The sequence below is a fragment of the Pan troglodytes genome, chromosome 8 (assembly GCF_028858775.2).
Source record: "Pan troglodytes isolate AG18354 chromosome 8, NHGRI_mPanTro3-v2.0_pri, whole genome shotgun sequence".
Lineage (NCBI taxonomy): Eukaryota > Metazoa > Chordata > Mammalia > Primates > Hominidae > Pan > Pan troglodytes.
The window spans coordinates 131,956,455-131,975,060 of NC_072406.2; the positions used below are offsets into that span (position 1 = coordinate 131,956,455).

The 18,606-nt window shown below is 39.8% G+C and overlaps 1 protein-coding gene across 4 annotated transcripts in view; it reads right to left on the minus strand.

The window, feature by feature from the left end:
- The window catches only part of MCMBP (minichromosome maintenance complex binding protein), a 44,094-nt gene that overhangs the window by 22,382 nt on the left and 3,106 nt on the right, over positions 1-18,606 (minus strand). For all 4 annotated transcript variants that reach the window (XM_508075.8, XM_016919495.3, XM_063782185.1 and 1 more), the window contains exons 2-6: positions 7,581-7,666; positions 6,809-6,949; positions 6,652-6,693; positions 5,100-5,201; positions 817-961 (exon numbers count right to left, since the gene is read on the minus strand). In XM_508075.8, coding sequence (XP_508075.4) covers positions 817-961; positions 5,100-5,201; positions 6,652-6,693; positions 6,809-6,949; positions 7,581-7,666 — 516 coding nt within the window. The remainder of the gene's footprint in view (positions 1-816; positions 962-5,099; positions 5,202-6,651; positions 6,694-6,808; positions 6,950-7,580; positions 7,667-18,606) is intronic.

The following is an 18,606-nucleotide window of genomic DNA, read 5'->3' on the forward strand; positions in this document are numbered from 1 at the left end:
CTCCTTGTCCTTTAATTTTTCCTTCTGATTAAAGGTGCTGAAGGGAAGTGGATAGCACATACTCGAATATATTACAAACTTGAATATATTACAAATATAAAGACAAACTTATATACCCACCATAACAAAGAAATCCACTGCTTATAAAAGCTAAGACTGGTTGGGCGTGGTGGCTCACGCCTGTTATGCCAATGGCTTTGGGAGGCTGATATAGAAGGATCACCTGAGCCCAGGAGTTTGAGACCAGCCTGGGCAACATAGTGAGATCCCATCTCTACACAAAATTTAAAAAGTTAGCTGCATGTGGTGGCATGCGCCTATAGCCTTAGCTACTAGGCAGGTTGAAGTGACAGGGGATCACTTGAGCCCAGGAGGTCAAGGCTACAATAAGCCATGATTATGCCACTGCACTCTAGCCTGGGTGATGGGAGTGAAACCCTGTCTCAAAACACAAACAAACAAGAAAATTAAAAAGAAAATGAGAAAGCATGTTTTCAGATAAAAATAACTCATTTTTAGGGTAAAGTACCAGGCTTCTGTATTAAAAATAAATATGAAGATAGAAAAGACCTTTCCAGATAGTCACTTGAGACTCCAAAAACATACATTAGAGCAGCCACTTGTCACAAAGTGATGCCTAATTGCTCATTTGCGAAGCACAGTCTCATCAGAGTACTGTAAAAACTCTCAACATGTCTGTAACTCTGATAAATTGCCAGCTCCTAAATATAGAGCTATATTATGTAACAATTCACTCTGAAAACCAATCTACTGTAAGAGAGCAAAGTCTAGAGAAAACCTGTTGGCACACACTACCTGCTTGTCTGGCACCTGCATGTTGGTCTTTCTGCTTATTGGGCTGTAGGTCCATATCATCATCATCTTCATAACTCCTCTTGTGGCGACTAGGAGTGTAGGATGTTGAGGGACTGACTCGAGCTTGGTTTGCATTAACATAGGCGTTAAACGAAAAGTTAAGAAAAGACTACCATAAACTGAGGAATATCCTAAAGTTTTGCTAATTATATGACTTATAAAAAATTACTAGTTTGGCAATTCAGTTAAAATAGAATGCATTTTCATAAAAGGAGGCTAGACTTCCAGTTCTGGTCATGAGAGTAACAGGTATCAACCTTATGCTGCTATCCTTGCTGTAAACAACAATGTAACTGGACAAAATATGTGAAGCAACTGTTTTCAGTCACTGGACAACAGGGAGCATAAGGTTATGATCCTTGAATGAGGAGAAACACAGCAGGTAAACTCCAAATTCTCCCAGCTCTCTCCTGGAGACATTCTCCAAACTGCAACAAAGAGCAGTAGAGGCCCTCTCTTACTGGGTGGAGAAGACAGAGCACATGGTTCAGGGCTAGTGAAGCAACTGGAATTTGCAGAGAAGTACTAGAAAGGAAGTAGTTACGGATAAAAGACCCTGAAGGTTCCATTTGGATCTCTGACAAAACACTAAACTGTGGATATACAAGTCAAGATTCCCTGAGGCCTAGCAGAGAACAGCTGCTAGTTGGCAGAGAGTTAAATGGAGACTCTGGAAGTAGTATAATACTAGAATGGACCCTACTAGTCATCCTAGGCATTTGGGTAAGACCTAGAAATAGCAGACCTCATGAATAAGGATGATCTACTGTTCAACAAGGGCTGTTCTACACCACCCCTAACAAATCCCAGGTGGATGCAGTGGCTAACATCTGTAAATCCAACACTTTGGGAGGCTCAGGTGGGAGGACTGCTCAGCCCAGGAAGTTGAGAGTAGCCTGGGCAACACAGTGAGAACTCATCTCTTTTTTTTTTTTCTTTTCTTTTTTTTTTTTTTTTTTTGAGACAGTCTCATTCTGTTGCCTAGGTTGGAGTGCAGTGGTGCAATTTCAGCTCACTGCAGCCTCAGCCTTCTGGGTTCAGGTGATCCTCCCGTCTCAAGCCATGGGAGTAGCTGGAACCACAGGTGCCCACCACCACGCCCGGCTAGTTTTTGTATTTTTTGTAGAGACAGAGTATTGCCATGTTGGCCAGGTTGGTCTCAAACTCCTGGCCTCAAGTGATCCTCCTGCCTCTGCCTCCCAAAGTGCTGGGATTATAGGCATGAGCCACTGTCCCTGGTCTATTTTTTTAAAATAAATTATTAAAATAAAAAATAAAAATTCTATATCCAATGAAAATGTTCTTCAAAAATTAAGGTGAGGCCGGGTGTGGTGGCTCACATCTGGAATCCTAGTGCTTTGGGAGGCTGAGGCGGGTAGATCCCTTGAGCTCAGGAGTTCGAGACCAGCCTGGGCAACAAAGGGAGAGACCCTGTCTCAAAAATAAATAAATAAATAAATAAATGAATAAAACAAAAATGAAGGTGGAATAAAAAACATTTTCAATTGAACAGAAACTGACAGAATTCGTCACCAACAGAGCTGTATTTTAAAAAAAAAAAAATTGCTGGCCGGGAACAGTGGCTTATGCCTGTAATCCCAGCACTTTGGGAGGCTAAGGTGGGTGGATCACCTGAGGTCAGGAGATTAAGACCATCCTGGCCAACATGGTGAAACCCCGTCTCGACTAAAAACACAAAAAAAATGGCGTGGTGGCACACACCTGTAGTCCCAGCTACTCTGGAGGCTGAGGCAGGAGAATCACTTGAACCCGGGAAGCGGAGGTTGCAGGGAGCCGAAATTGCACCACTGCACTCCAGCCTGGCGACAGAGCAGGACTCTGCCTCAAAAAAAAAAAAAAAAAAAAATCATAATCATAATAATATCGCTAAAGGAAATGATGCCAAATATAAAAAAAGATGAATTCTTCTTGCTTCTTAATTTATATAAAAGACAAACGACTGTTAAAAACAAAAATAGTATGTCGTGAGCTATATAATCTAAGGATGAGTGAAATCTATGACAAAAATAGCACGAAGAATGAGAATACACAGAAGCAGATTGTTGCAAGGGTGAAGGATCAAAGAAGAAATCACAAGGGAAATTAGAAAATATTTTGAATTAAATGACAGTAAAAACCTAACAAATGAAAACTTGTGGGATGCAACCAAAGCAGTGATTGGGGAGAAATTTATAGTTTTAGTTGCTAACATTAGAAAACAAGAAAAATTTGAAATCAATAATCTGAGCATCTACTTTAAAAAGCTAGAAAAAGGGCCAGGCGCGGTGGCTCACGCCTGTAATCCCAGCACTTTGGGAGGTTGAGGCAGGTGGATCACGAGGTCAGGAGTTCAAGACCAGCCTGGCCAACATGGTAAAACCCCGTCTCTATCAAAAATACAAAACAATTAGCCAGGCACGGTGGCAGGCACCTGCAATCCCAGCTACTTGGGAGGCTGAGGCAGAGAACTGCTTGAACCTGGGAGGCAGAGGTTGCAGTGAGCCGAGATTGTGCCACTGCACTCCAGCTTGGGTGACAGAGCCAGCAAGACCCCGTCTAAAAAAAAAAAGGCTAGAAAAAGACCAATTAAAACCAAACCAAAAAGAACGAAATAAAGCAGAAATGGATGAAGCAGAAAACAGAAAATTGAAGTGAAAAATAGACTAACATTATTGGGAATGAAAGAGATCAATGCTAGATATCCCACAGACATTAAAAAGAAAATACTCTGACAAGTTTTATGTCAATAAATTCAACAACTGGGTTTAAATGACTTCAAAACAGTCCTTGAAAGATACAATTTATCACAACTGACTCAAAATATCTGTTAAAAAACTGAATTAGTCACTCCTGTAATCCCAGCACTTTGAGAGGCCGAGGCAGGCAGATCACGAAGTCAAGAGATCGAGACCATCCTGGCCAACATGGTGAAACCCCGTCTCTACTAAAAATACAAAAACTGGCAGGCATGGTGGCGTGTGCCTGTAGTCCCAGCTACTCGGGAGGCTGAGGCAGGAGAATCATGAACCCAGGAGATGGAGGTTGCAGTGAGCCAAGATCACGCTACTGCACTTCAGACTAGCAGCAGAGCAAGACTCCATCTCAAGAAAACAAAAACAAACAAAAAAAAACAAACAAAAAGAACTGAATTGGTAGTTTAAAATGTTCTCACAAAGAAAATGCCCAGCTTAAAACCGTAAATAACCTAAATGCTCAATTGGAGACTGTATAAACAAATAATACTTAGCAAAAGAAAACAAGAAAGAAATGAAGAACTACTGATACACACATGACTCAAATGGATGATGTTAAACACAAGATGTCAGACACAAAGACTATATATTATATGAGTCCATTTAGATGTCATTCAAGAACAGGCAAGACCAAGCCATAGTCAAGAATTCAGGATTGTGCTTGCAGGGGAGGAGGTAGTGACTAGAAAAAGGCAGAAGGGAATTTTTAGGCACAAGTTCTTTACTTTGGGGTATAAATTATATAGGTGTATGCGTTTATCCAAATCACTGTGCATTACCTTAAAATCTGTGCATTTCAGTGTAGGTGGGCCATGCCTTAAAAAATTACTATCGTAAATAAAAAGGAAATGTTTCTACAATCCCCTCTCAAAAGAGCCAACACGTTGTTTTCCCTTAATTAGAATGAATTCCAATTTGAAACTATTTTTTTACTTTAATTATCATATTTTTTCAGTACCTTTAAATGTGCCTTAGGCGGAGCATGCACTCTGGTAGGCTGAGGTGAGAGGATCACTTGAGCCCAGGAGTTCAAGACCAGCTTGGGCAACAAAGTGAACCCTGTTCGTACAAGAAATCAAAAAATTCGCCAGGGATGGTGGCACACGCTTGTGGTCCCAGCTACTTGGGAGGCTGAGGCAAGAGGACTGCTTGAGCCCAGGAGGTTGAAGCAGCAATGAGCCATGTTTGTGCCACTGCACTCCAGCCTGGGTGACAGTGAGTCCCTATCTCAAAAAAAAAAAAAAAAAAAAAAAATTACTTCAATCATTTTAACAGTATTTCACTATAGGAATGTACTGTTATTTTAGCATTACTCAGTGACAAATACTTAGCCCGTTTTATGGGTTTTCTCAATTAGAACAAATGAAACACACTTTATTAAAATAAAGCCAAGCTTTGCAAAGGAAGAATAATTAAAGGCTAAGTTTTTAGAAACCATCAACACAGTAAGAAAGTTCAGATAAAGGATATTTCTTTTACCCACGTAGATTCCCCAGGCACCGGAACACAATAGAAAGTCTGTCTTTCCAAAGTGGTATTTCGTGGAGAGTTTAAATCAAGTTCTTGTTGAGGCTGTGATATACATAAAAAGTGTTTTTAAAAATTTATTTTAAAAAACCCAAAATTTATTTTAAAATTAGCAACCACATTTTCACATTATAACACCACAGCAAATATTTTACAGATTAATTAACAAGTAACTAATTCCAAACTATTACTTTTTAAAAGAAAATGGATATAAAATCACTTCAAATACTGTCATCAAACACTTCTCCCCTCAAATCCAGAAAAATGGGACCTCTGTGGAGTGACTTATAATCTGGGTCTAGTTCTCTGCTTTGTGGATCTAGAACTTTACTTTTATGATGTTATCTAGGCCTTTTTATATTCTTAGAGTCTAACTCTTGGCTTATCCAAACCTTAGGAAACTGATTTATCAAACCCCAATATCAGTCCATTAATTCACAACAGAAGTTGTTGCTCATTAAATATTCTAGTTCAGTAGGCAGATCTGGACAGAAAAATTGCCCTAATTTGGAAGGTTACTGCAAAGATTATATTAAACAAAAATGTAACTTCTGACAATTATTTAGAGTAATGAACTCATTTGAAAGATAGATTTGTGTAACCTTACACATGATGAACTTCAGGTCTGTTTTTCTTTTAGAGTGTTTCCATAAAATAAACACTGTGCCAAGCCTAATGGATCAACTGTATTAATGATTACAGTATCCCTTGTTTAAGGAGTCCTAACACATTAGGCTAATATATTACATTACTGTATACCATAAAAAGCTGTGTATTAATGTAACTCAGTAATCGCAGCATCTGGAAATGGGTCAATAAAATAGATGAGGCTGTCCATGTGTGACACTACCAAAGGCTAACAGAGAGTTGGTACACATGTTGCTCAAGAGTCATAAATAAAAGACTCATTCTAGGAGAAAGGTACCTTGGGCCTAGAAAGAAAGGCAAACAAAAAAATCCTTGCTTGTATGTATTAGGCTCAAATTTGATGTCTCCTGGGTCCTTTCCACTTCTTAGAGTTTTCTAAGTATATCTGAAAGAGAACATGCCTTTCCTAGGGAATAATATATGACTTTTGAATCTCATCTCCGAGCTACCTAGGAATGAATATTTCATTAAATTTCTGTATTATAGGCTGATTCTGACAGTTTTCTATGAAAGAAACAGTGAGATTACCATTGGCTTTGTCTTTGAAGGAATTAAAAAGGATTTAATTTTGCAACCTAGGGTTCTTTGTTTTACATATATTATATACAGATATTGGAGAGAGGAATTAATTTTGGCATTAACAGTATTTCCCCTTCAAAAGATCTTTAGAGGATTAAAAAAAAGTCACATCAAACTCCTAAATAAAACCAAATAAGGAAAACATTTCACATGATTTCTTGTAACTTATACACAAGATAAATAAATTTAAGATTAGCTAAACAAATAAATTCTCTGTTTAGGAAAAAATTCTTACTAAAAATGTTTCATATATATTAAAGATACATACCCCACACTCTGCTACATCTCTATATTTTCCAAAATGAAGAACCTATGACCCCAAACATAGAAAAACAGAATTATATCAATATATCTGAACCAAAACTACCACCAACAGTAAAAGAACAAAATTAATACCACAAATTCATGAAAACAGCAATACTTACATGTGCTTTTGTGTTTTGGTTAACCGTTTCATAAACTCCCATGTAAAACTCAGGGTCAAACATATCCTGAATCATGCAACGAAATTTCACAAAACTATTAGGTTTCAAATAATGAAGGGGAACTTCGTTCAGTGATGGTACCTTAAAGGAAAATAATCAAGTCAGTCAACTAAATATCCTGTCTATACAACATTAAGCATATATACACAAACCTTATATCCAGACTCAAACTGTTACACACACACACACACACACACACACACACACACACACACACCCATGCCTCATCAGAGAGCCAAATGATCTCAATGGTCAATATAATTGCTGGAACCCAAGTTCTCTTCCATTTCTTTCAAGTTTTAGATAACATTTGACCACAATGTAAAAGAATGCTAAAAAATGCTTTTCATTCAGAACACTTTTCAATGATCAAAAAGGCATTTACTTTGTTGAGCTCTTCTCTTAAAACTAGCACATGCCAATTCTTTTAAAATGAAGGTAATAAAACAAAGGTAACTGACACTCTTGCAACTAAAGATTTGTCTCAGGAAGCAACACAGTCAGTTACTGCCACCTAGAGGCATAATGTATAAGTATTTACATGCTTAAACCTAATTAGCAAAAGACCAAAATCTTTTAATACAAATGTACTTGAAGCAGAAGTACATTAATTTACATATTTTTAAATTACATGTGGGTTACTTAGTTACTCTACTAAGAGAAACTGTATAGTCTGTCCAACCCTCTCCCTCGAAAATAGCAATAAGCTTACCCACTTAGGAGCATTATTTTCCTTCAGCTTTTCCTTAAAATATTCAATTACTTTCTTCTCCCAGTCAGGATTAACTCCATTTTGGGCTGAAAGAGAAATATACTTTTCAAAGCTAATGTACATGCAATATATAATAAAAGACTATGATCAGGTGAGTCACACAATAGTTTAGTCAGCAAAAAACAAACTAAAATTAGCTACTATGATAGAATGAATTTTTAGATAGGGTGCATTTTATGCTTCAGTGTGTCTGAAGTACTACACAAGACACATTCAAGAAGCTGTACTGAGCAGGGGAAGGGGCAGTTACAAATCAGGAGGATGCTGACCTCCTGCAGGCTCTCTAGCACCCACAGTGTAGCTGGGGACACCTACAGAATGTGCTACAAGGCCACCTAGATTCAGCAGCATATGAAGCACTGCTTGTAAAGCATTCTGTTCTTTCAATACATTTTTATGTAGTTTTTTTATCTTTACAACTATCCTGAAATAAAGAGCCTAAGTTTTTTTGTTTATAACTTCATTTGGGAATAATTCCAGATTCAAAAAAGTTGGAAAGAACACCTGTATCCTTTGCCCCATTTGCTCCATCTCATATTTTTTCTGACTCATTTAAGATTAAGTTGCAGTATCATCATTAAAAAGTCAGGAAACAACAGGTGCTGGAGAGGATGTGGAGAAATAGGAACACTTTTACACTGTTGGTGGGACTGTAAACTAGTTCAACCATTGTGGAAGTCAGTGTGGCGATTCCTCAGGGATCTAGAAGTAGAAATACCATTTGACCCAGCCATCCCATTACTGGGTATATACCCAAAGGACTATAAATCATGCTGCTATGAAGACACATGCACACGTATGTTTATTGCGGCATTATTCACAATAGCAAAGACTTGGAACCAACCCAAATGTCCAACAATGATAGACTGGATTAAGAAAATGTGGCACATATACACCATGGAATACTATGCAGCCATAAAAAATGATGAGTTCATGTCCTTTGTAGGGACATGGATGAAATTGGAAATCATCATTCTCAGTAAACTATTACAAGAACAAAAAACCAAACACCCCATATTCTCACTCATAGGTGGGAACTGAACAATGAGATCACATGGACACAGGAAGGGGAATATCACACTCTGGGGACTGTGGTGGGGTGGGGGGAGGGGGGAGGGGTAGCATTGGGAGATATACCTAATGCTAGATGACGAGTTAGTGGGTGCAGCGCACCAGCATGGCACATGTATACATATGTAACTAACCTGCACAATGTGCACATGTACCCTAAAACTTAAAGTATAATTAAAAAAAAAAAAAAAGATTAAGTTGCAGTATCAGGTATTTTTGCCTACAAATATTTCAGCGTGTCTCCTAAGGAACAGTACTAACCATAGTACTGTTATCAACCTCAGGAAATTCAAAATTGGCACAATACTTTTTATTTAATCTACCATCTATATTCCTATTTATCATATGACCCAATACTATCCCCTCTATAGCACTTTTTTCCGTTCAGTTACAGGACCCAGCTTAGGATCACTTTTGCATTTAGCTATCAGATCTCTTTAATCTCCTTTCATATGGAATAGTTCTGCAAACTTTATATTTCATGACATTGCTATTTAAGAAGAATAAGGTCCTTTTTTAAAAATTGAATGCTTCTCAATCTGGATCTGTTGGTTCCCTTATGATCAGATTCCAATCAAGTATAACCGAACTGCTGTTTAAACAATGTTGTCAAACTACTGTATAAGTGATGTTTATCCTTCCAGATGTCTGAAAAGACATGATGTCCATCTTCCCTTCATTGGTGATGTTAATTTTGATCACCCAAAGTGACAGCCAATTACTCTACTGTGTAGTTACTATTTACTCCTTACAATTAACAAGCCATCTACAGCAGGCACTTATGGGAACTGGCCAAGACCGAAAAGTGAGCTATTGACGGAATACAGATTTATGTGAACTAAAACCACCAAACCACACAGCTGGCCAATCCTGCTGTTTATATTCATCACACAAATGTTATGAAGATTTGGAGTAAAAAATAAAAAGTCTACACTTGTTATGGAGCTGCATCTGTTGAAAAGGACCATAAAATCCTAACACCATGTTTGAGCAGGACTTCCAAACACGTTTACTTAACTGGACAAGGGCCAGTTCTGAAAAAGAAGTAGGGATGGGGAACTCCTCAGGTGATACTAATGTGTAGGCATTAAATCCACTAACAAACTAGTCCTCAAAGTTGGTTCCCTGACCAGCATCATTAGCATCATCTGAGTACTTGTTAGAAATGCAAATTATTCAGCCCAACCCCGAACCACAGAATCAGAAACTCTTAGGGGTGGGGCCTAGCAATTCATGTTTTAAAAAGCCCTCTATGTGACTGACTATAATGCACATTGAAGTTTAAGAATCGCTGCTCTACTAGATACAGTGAATTGGGTAAAAGATAAGTGGGTATTTTCGCTTGTATTCAAAATGGATGTTTAAAGAAAAGACTATTACACAGCCACAACTGCCACACCAACTATTCTGCCTGCAATTGTGTAAAAGACGTGAGAATACCACATAACAAATAGTAAAGCTACATCAAGCAGTGACTGGGGAGCAGCAAGTTATTTCTAAGTTACTTGAATGTATATAAATGCAATTTTCTTTTTTCAGGCAGGGTGTTGTGTTGCTTTGTCACCCAGGATGGAGTACAGTGGTGTGATCCTGGCTCACTGCAACCTTAATTTCCTGGGCTCAAGTGATCCTCTGGCCTCAGTCTCCTGAGTAGCTGGGACCACAGGCACGGGCCACCACGCCTGGCTAATTTTTAAATCTTTTTGTAGAGACGGAGGTCTCCCTATGTTGTCCAGGTTGGTCTGGAACTCCTGGGCTCAAGTGATCGATCCTCCTGCCCCTGCACTTAAAATGAAAAAATCCTCTTGGCTGGGGGCGGTGGCTCACACCTGTAATTCCAGCACTTTGGGAGGCCGAGGCAGGCGGATCACCTGAGGTCAGGAGTTTGAGACAAGTCTGGCCAATATGGTGAAACCCCTTTTCTACTAAAAATACAAAAATTAGCTAGGCGTGATGGTGTGCGCCTGTAATCCCAGCTACTTGGGAGGCTGAGGCAGGAGAATCGCTTGAACCTGGGAGGTGGAGGTTGCAGTGAGCCAAGATTGCCCCATTGCACTCCGGCCTGGGCGACAAGAGTGAATCTTCGTCCCCCCCCCCGCACCACCTCCTCCACCACGCAAAAAGAAAAAATTATCAAGACACTGGATTCCTCCAGACTCCATGTGTGTCCTTAGGATCCAACTATGTATCCTTACCATATTGCTGCAATAAATCTTAGGAGAAGTACAACTATACAGTGAATCATATAAGTCCTAGTAAATCTTCAAGCATATGGGTGGTTATGGGACTCCCCAACACATTTGTATATCAATACTTCATTTCTTTTTATTCCTATTATTCCTCTGAATAACAACCAATTTGTTTATGTATTTGCTTGCTGAAGGACATTTAGATTGTCTTCAGGTTTGACAACTATAAACAAAACTATAAAACACGTGTCTGCAGGTTTTCATGTGAACATGAGCTTTCATTTCTCTAGAATGAGTATCTAGATATGACACAGTTGAGTACCTGGTAAATGTATGATTAAGATTCTACCTGTCTTCCAGAGTGGCTGCACCATTTTGCTAAGAGATCCAGCTGTTCCCATCCTTGCCAGTACTTAGTACTATCACTATGTATTTTTAAATTTTAGCTGTTCTAATATGCAATATCATGGCTTAAATTTGCATTTCCCTAATGGCTAACAATGCTGAACTCTTCTCAGGGGGATATTTGCCATCCTTGTATCCTATCTGGTGAAATGTCTATTTAAGCCTACTTAAATCTTCTGCCCCTTTTAAAATTGAGTTTTTAAATTACCGCTGTGTTTTCTTATATATTCTGGATTCAAGTTCTTTTTCTGATACCGGATTTTCAAATATATTCTCCCAGTGTATAGCTTGTCTTTTCATGCTCCTAATAGAATTTTTTTTTTACAGAACAAAGGTTTTTAATTTTGATGAAGCCCAATTTATCAAATTTTTGTTTTATGCACTGTGCCTTTGGTGTCATGTCTTAAGAACTCATTGCCAAACCCCAGGTCACAAAGATCTGTTTTCTTCTAAAAGTTTTATATTTTCAGGTTTTATACTCAGATGTATGATCCATTTTGAGTTAATTTTATATAAAATATGAGGTAAAGGTTGAGGATTTTATTTTTCCATGTAAATGTTAAATTGTTCATGTCTTTGATGAAAAGAATATCCTTTTTCCATTTGAATTAGCTTTTGTATCTTTATTAAAATGCAGCGAGGGCCAGGCGCGGTGGCTCACGCCTGTAATCCCAGCACTTTGGGAGGCCGAGGCGGGCGGATCACCTGTCAGGAGTTCAAGACCAGCCTGGCCAACATGGCAAACCCCCGTCTCTACTAAAAATACAAAAATTAGCCGGGCGTGGTGGCACACGCCTGTAATCCCAGCTACTCGGGAGGGTGAGACAGGAGAATTGCTTGAACCCAGGAGGCGGAGGTTTCAGTGAGCTGAGATCGCACCACTGCACTCCAGCCTGGGAGACAGAGTGAGGCTCAGACTCAAAAAAAAAAAAAAAAAAAAAAAAGCAACGAAGACACAGAAATAAACCTTGAAAACATTATGCTAAGTGAGATAAGCCAGACGTAAAAGGTGAAATATTATTCTACTTGGGTGAGTTTGGATAGTTTGTGGCTGTGATCAGCAGAATAATGACCCCCTCCCACCCAACCAAGATATTGATGTTCTAATCCCCAGAACTTGTAAATATATGTTACATAGGAATTAAGGTAGCAGATGGAATTAAGGTTAATAATCAGTTGAACTTAAAAAAAAAAAAAAACTATCTGGGTGGGTTCAATGTAATCACAAGGGTCCTTAAATGTGGAAGGATGTGGCAAAAGAGGAAGTTAGAGTAAGATGTGAGAACAACTCGACTTGTTGTCTTTGAAAACGGAAGGGGGCCACAAGCCAAGAAATGTGGGCAGACTCTAGATGCAGGAAAAGACAAGGAACAGATTCTCTCCTAAAGCCTCCACAATGGAATGCAAGTCCTGTCAACAATTTGATTTTATCCCAGTAAGACCCATGTCAGACTTCTGTCTCCAGGACTGTAAATAAAAACCTTTTGTTTTAAAGTCACTACATTTGTAATTTGTTACAGGAGAAATAGAAAGCTAATACAGTGGTTTTTGAGGAACTGGTCCATTTAATCTAAGTTGATGAATTTCTATCTGTAGAGCTGTTTGTATTATCCTTTTCATGCCTGTACAGTCTACGGTGGTTATCTCCTCTTTCTTTTCTAATATTGGTAATTTGTCTTCCTTTTTTTCTTTTCTGCTATTGGTAATTTGTTTTCCTTTTTTTTTTTTTCCTTTGCCAGTATGGCTAGAGGTTTACAATTTTATTGATTTTTTTTTAAAAGAGCTTTGAGTTTCACTGATTTTTTCTTTTTTTTTTCTGTTTTCTATTTCATGGATTTTTGTTCTCTATTATTTCTTTCTTCTGTTTAATTTGGGTTTATTTTGCTCTTCATTTCTAGTTTCATAGGTGGAAGCTTAAATTATTCACTTGAGACCTTCTCTTCTAATTAAGGCAGCTAATGCATCTAAGCACGTCTTTGGCTGTATCCCACAAATTTTGGTATGTTGAGTTTTCATTTTGGTTTAGTTCACAATATTCAAAGCTTTCCTTTGAGAGTTTTTAATCCATGGATTGTTTAGAAGTGTTCTTCTTATATATAAAGTTTACTATTTGGTTTATGACCCAGAATGTGGTTTATCTTGGTGACTTTACATGTGCACTTGAAAAGAATGTGTATTCTGCTGTCATTAGGTAAACAAATGTCAATTAGATCTACTTGGTTGACAGTGTTGTGTAGTTTTGTGTTGTTCAGTATTCTTTTTGATTTTCTACCCACTATTCTGTCAAGTACTGAGAGAGGAGTAGTAAAATATCTAACTACAATTGCAGATTTGCCTATTTCTTCTTTTATTTCTGCTGGTTTTTGCATCATACATTTTGAAGCTCTGTTGCTTGGTGCATATATAGTTAGGTCTTCTTGGTGAACTGACTGTTTTAACATTATATAATGTGCCTCTTGTTCTCTTCTCACACAACCTTTCTTAAAAACATTTTAGGCCAGGCGTAGTGGCTTATGCCCGTAATCCCAGCACTTAGGGAGGCCAAGGCAGGCAGATTACCTGAGATCAGTAGTTTGAGACCAGCCTGGCCAACATGGTGAAACCTCATCTCTACTAAAAATACAAAAGTTAGCTGGGCTTGGTGGCGGTACCTGTAATCCCAGCTACTTGGGAGGCTGAGGCAGGAGAATTGCTTGAACCTGGGAAGTAAAATGGTGCAGCCACTGTGGAAAAGTTTGGCAATTCCTCAAAAAGTTAAATATAAAATTATCATATGACCTTGCAATTCCATCCCTAGGTATATCTGGGAAAGAACCAAAAAGCTTACATTCACACAAAAACTTGTACATGAATGTTTATAGTAGCACTATTTATAACAGCCAGGAAATAACCTAAGTGTCCATCAGCAAATATATGGATAAACAAAATGCAGTATAGACATACAATGGAATGTTATTTTCAGCCATAAAAAGGAATGCAGACTGGGTACAGTGGCTCACATCTGTAATCCCAGCACTTTGGGAGGCCGAGGCGGGAGGGTCACTTGAGGCCAGGAGTTTGAGTGTAGCCTGGGCAACATAGTGAGACCCCAAATCTACAAAAAATGATTTAAAAATTAGCTGGGTGTGGTAATACAGGTAATACATGCCTGTAGTCCCAGCTACTCAGGAAGCTGAGGCTGCAGGATCACTTGAGACTGGAAGTTCAAGGCTGCGGTGAACCATGATCTTGCCACACAGCATTCCAGCCTGGACGACAGAGCTAGGCTCTATCTCTTAAAAAAAAAAAAAAAAAGGAATGCAGTACTGATGCATACTATGACATGGATGAACCATGAAAATATCATGGTAAATGAAAAGAAGCCAGACCTCAAAGGCCACATGTTGTATAATTCCACCTACACGAAACGTCCAGAATAGGTAAATCCATGGGCAGAAGTATAGTTGTTGCCAGAGATGGAAGACAGAAGAAATGGGAGAGACTACTAAAGGTATGGGGTTTCTTTTTGGAGTGATGAAAATGATAGGGGTGGCCGGGCGTGGTGGCTCATGCCTGTAATCCCAACACTTTGGGAGGCCGAGGCGTGTGGATCACCTGAGATCAGGAGTTCAAGAGCAGCCTGACCAACATGGTAAAACTCCGTCTCTACTAAAAATACAAAAATTAGCCAGGAATGGTGGTGCATGCTTGTGATCCCAGCTACTTGGGAGGCTGAGGCAAGAGAATCGCTTGAACCCGGTAAGCAGAGGTTGCAGTGAGCCAAGATTGCACCATTGCACTCCAGCCTGGGCAACAGAATGAGACTCCGTCTCAAAAAAAAAAAAAAAAAAAAAAAAGAGAAAAAGATAGTGGTGGTGATGGTTGCACAACATCATTATGAATACAGTAAAAAAAATTCAATTGTACATTTTAAAATGTTAAATTTTGTTATGTGAATTTTATTTCAAAGAAAAAAAAATTTTTTGGACCAGCCTGAGCAACATAGTGAAACACCATCTCTACGAAAATACAAAAAGTTAGCTGGGTGTGGTGGCAGGCGCCTGTAGTCCCAACTACTCGGGAGGCTGAGGCAGTAGAACTGCTTGAACCTGGGAGGTAGAGGTTGCAGTGAGCCGAGATCGTGCCACTGCACTCTAGCCTGGGTGACAGAGCGAGACTCTGTCTCAAAGAAAAAAACCTCTAAAAGCAAAAACAGTTAAAAGCGGTTACTTCAGGCAGGGCACAGTGGCTCATGCCTCTAATCCCAGCACTTTGGGAGGCCGAGGGTGGTGGATCACGAGGGCAGAGGAGGTCGAGACCATCCTGGCCAACATGGTGAAGCCCCGACTCTACTAAAAATGCAAAAATTAGCCAGGTGTGGTGGTGGTCGCCTGTAGTCCCAGCTACTCAAGAGGCTGAGGCATGAGAATCGCTTGAACCTGGGAGGGGGAGGTTGCAGTGAGCCAAAATTGCACCACTGCCCTCCAGCCTGGGCGACAGAGCGAGACTCCATCTCAAAAAAAAAAAAAAAAAAAAAAAAAGTGGTTACTTCAATGGAGGGAGCACATACTTTCACTCAGTTCATACCATCATGTTGATTTTTTTTAAAACCATGTGTAAGTTATTATAACTTAAAAACGCCTACGTTTGCCATCTGCCATGGCTGCCGGAGCTATTCTTCTTCTCTGAGAACGCCCCCAATGTTGAGGTGTGGATAATAGTCACGATTGTCCTACCTAACTCTGTGCCATGGCCACAGATAACTGATCCCTGAGTGAATGGATTCCTGACTCCATGTTGTGCCAATCAGATTTTCTATGCCTGAAAATAAAGATGCTAGCTAGCGTGGGTTGGAACTGAGAACAAGTAAATTTGGGAGACATGGAGTAGAGAAAGTGTGCAGAGATTAATGTATCCCAAGAGAAGAAATACTGAGTTGCTTGGATTCCTGCTAGCTTTCCAGTTCCTGATTCCACTCAGTCTCTTCGAATACCCAACCACTTCCCCTGTTCTTGGGTTTTATAGCCTTAATATAAATTAACTTTTTTCAGTGGCCTACCAAGGACAGAGTGGTAGAAGAGGTCCAAGCTGGGTACAGACAATAAGGGCACAGATTGTCTGTTTAGATTCATGGTGATAATAAAAAGCAGACCAACTAACTTTTAGTTCATTTTATTATTGCTTTAAATTCTCTAAAATGCTAGTGATAAAATAGTCTGCTCTGCCCCTCTTCACCCAACCCTGCTCTTTTTTGCATGAGCTAGTCTAGTTCTGTTAGATACAACCAAAGAACCTTAAATATAACGAGAATAATGATCTTGGTCTAACCAATAGTTGAAGGGAAAACAGCTAAAGAGGCTGGGCGCAGCAGCTCACACCTGAGATCTCAGCACTCTGGGAGGCCAAGTGGGGGCAGATCACTTGAGGCCAGGAGTTCAAGACCAGCCTGGCCAACATGGCAAAACCCTGTCTCTATTAAAAATACAAAAATTAGCCAGGCATGGTGGTGCACACTTTTAATCCCAGCTACTCGAGAGGCTGAGGCATGAGAATGGCTTGAACCCAGAAGGCGGAGGTTGCAGTGAGCCGAGATCACGCCACTGCACTCCACCCTGGGCAACAGAGCAAGACACTGACTCCAAAAAAAAAGAAAAGAAAAATTTTGAGATTTGTGATCTCACTAGCCATTTCAATTAACAACATTTCTGATTAATCAGTCTTTTCACTGCTTTTGTTCAACAAGTGTCCACTGAGCACTTTCAATGTACAAGGCAAATTCTAAGAAATTAGGATACAGTGGTGAATAATGCAGATACAGGGGCCCTGAATTCGCGGGGTCAAAATCCAGCAAAGGAACTTCCAAAACAAAGAATTTCAACAATGTGCTTTACACACTATTTTTCAAAGACATATATAATAGGATCCTGCAGTAACATGGAGCAGGGGTACCCTACTTTGGTACCTAACTTAAGTTCCCAAAGGAAAAGTAAGACTTAGCCAGAAAAGTGGACATGGGATGGGAGGGGGAATCAGGCACAAGAAATCAGCAGATGCAAAAAGGCCTAGACACAGGTTCAAAATTAAAGAACTGAAAAAAGGTTCAGTGCGGCTGGGATGGAGTATGAGGAGGGGGTACGCAGTGATAAAGTCTCAGAGCAAGGCAAGGGTGGAGCCAAAAAGGGCCTCATAAACCACTTTAAAAGTCCTGGATCAGATAGTAAGGGTAACAAGAAGTCACTGAAGGACTTGGTTCCAGTATGGCAGGTGGAAGAGAAGCAAGACTGGAGGCAAGAAACCAGTTAGAGGGCTGTTCCAGCATCCAGGAAAGAGACTACGATGGCTTTAATTATGACAGTAGCATTGGAGATGAGGGTCTGGGCCGGGCGCGGTGGCTCACGCCTATAATCCCAGCACTTTGAGAGGCCGAGGCAGGCAGATCACCTGTTCGAGACCAGCCTTGCTAACATGGTGAAATCCTGTCTCTACTAAAAATACAAAAATTAGCGGCTCGGTGTGGTGGCTCACGCCTACAATCCCAGCACTTTGGGAGGCCAAGGTGGGCGGATCACTAGGTCAGGAGTTCAAGACCAGCCTGGCCAACATGGTGAAACCCTGTCTTTACTAAAAATACAAAAATTAGCTGGGCATGGTGGCATGCACCTGTAATCCCAGCTACTCAGGGGGCTGAGGCAGGAGAATCACTTGAACCCAAGAGGCAGAGGCTGCAGTGAGCCAAGACTGTAACACTGCGCCCTAGCCTGAGTGACAGAGCAAGACTCAGTCTCAAAAAAAAAAAAAAATTAGCTGGGCATGGTGGCAGGCACTTGTAATCCCAGCTACTCCAGAGGCTGAGGCAGAATTGCTTGAACCTGGGAGGAGGAGGTTGCAGTGAGCCGAGATCACACTGTTGCACTCCAGCCTGGGTGACAAGAACGAAACTCCATCTCAAAAACAAAAAAAGCAAAAACAAAAACAAAACCCCTAGAACGGATAAGATACAGTGACCAAATTCAGATCCTGAAAGAGAGTCAGTGAGTAGCTGGTTATCCAAAAAAACTAGCATCACATACTAAAAAGCGGTGTCCTCTAGATCAGTGCTGTACATAGAACTTCCTGATGTTAGGAATATGCTAGATCTGTGCTAATATAATAGCCCCTATCCACATGTAGCTACTGAGCACTTGAAATGTGCTAACACTGAGGAGGTGAATTTTTAATTTTGTGTAATTTTAATTAATTTACATTTAAATAGCCACACATGGCTACTGCCCTGGACAGCACACTCTAGATTATTGTGACACCTAACTTAAAATATATGACAG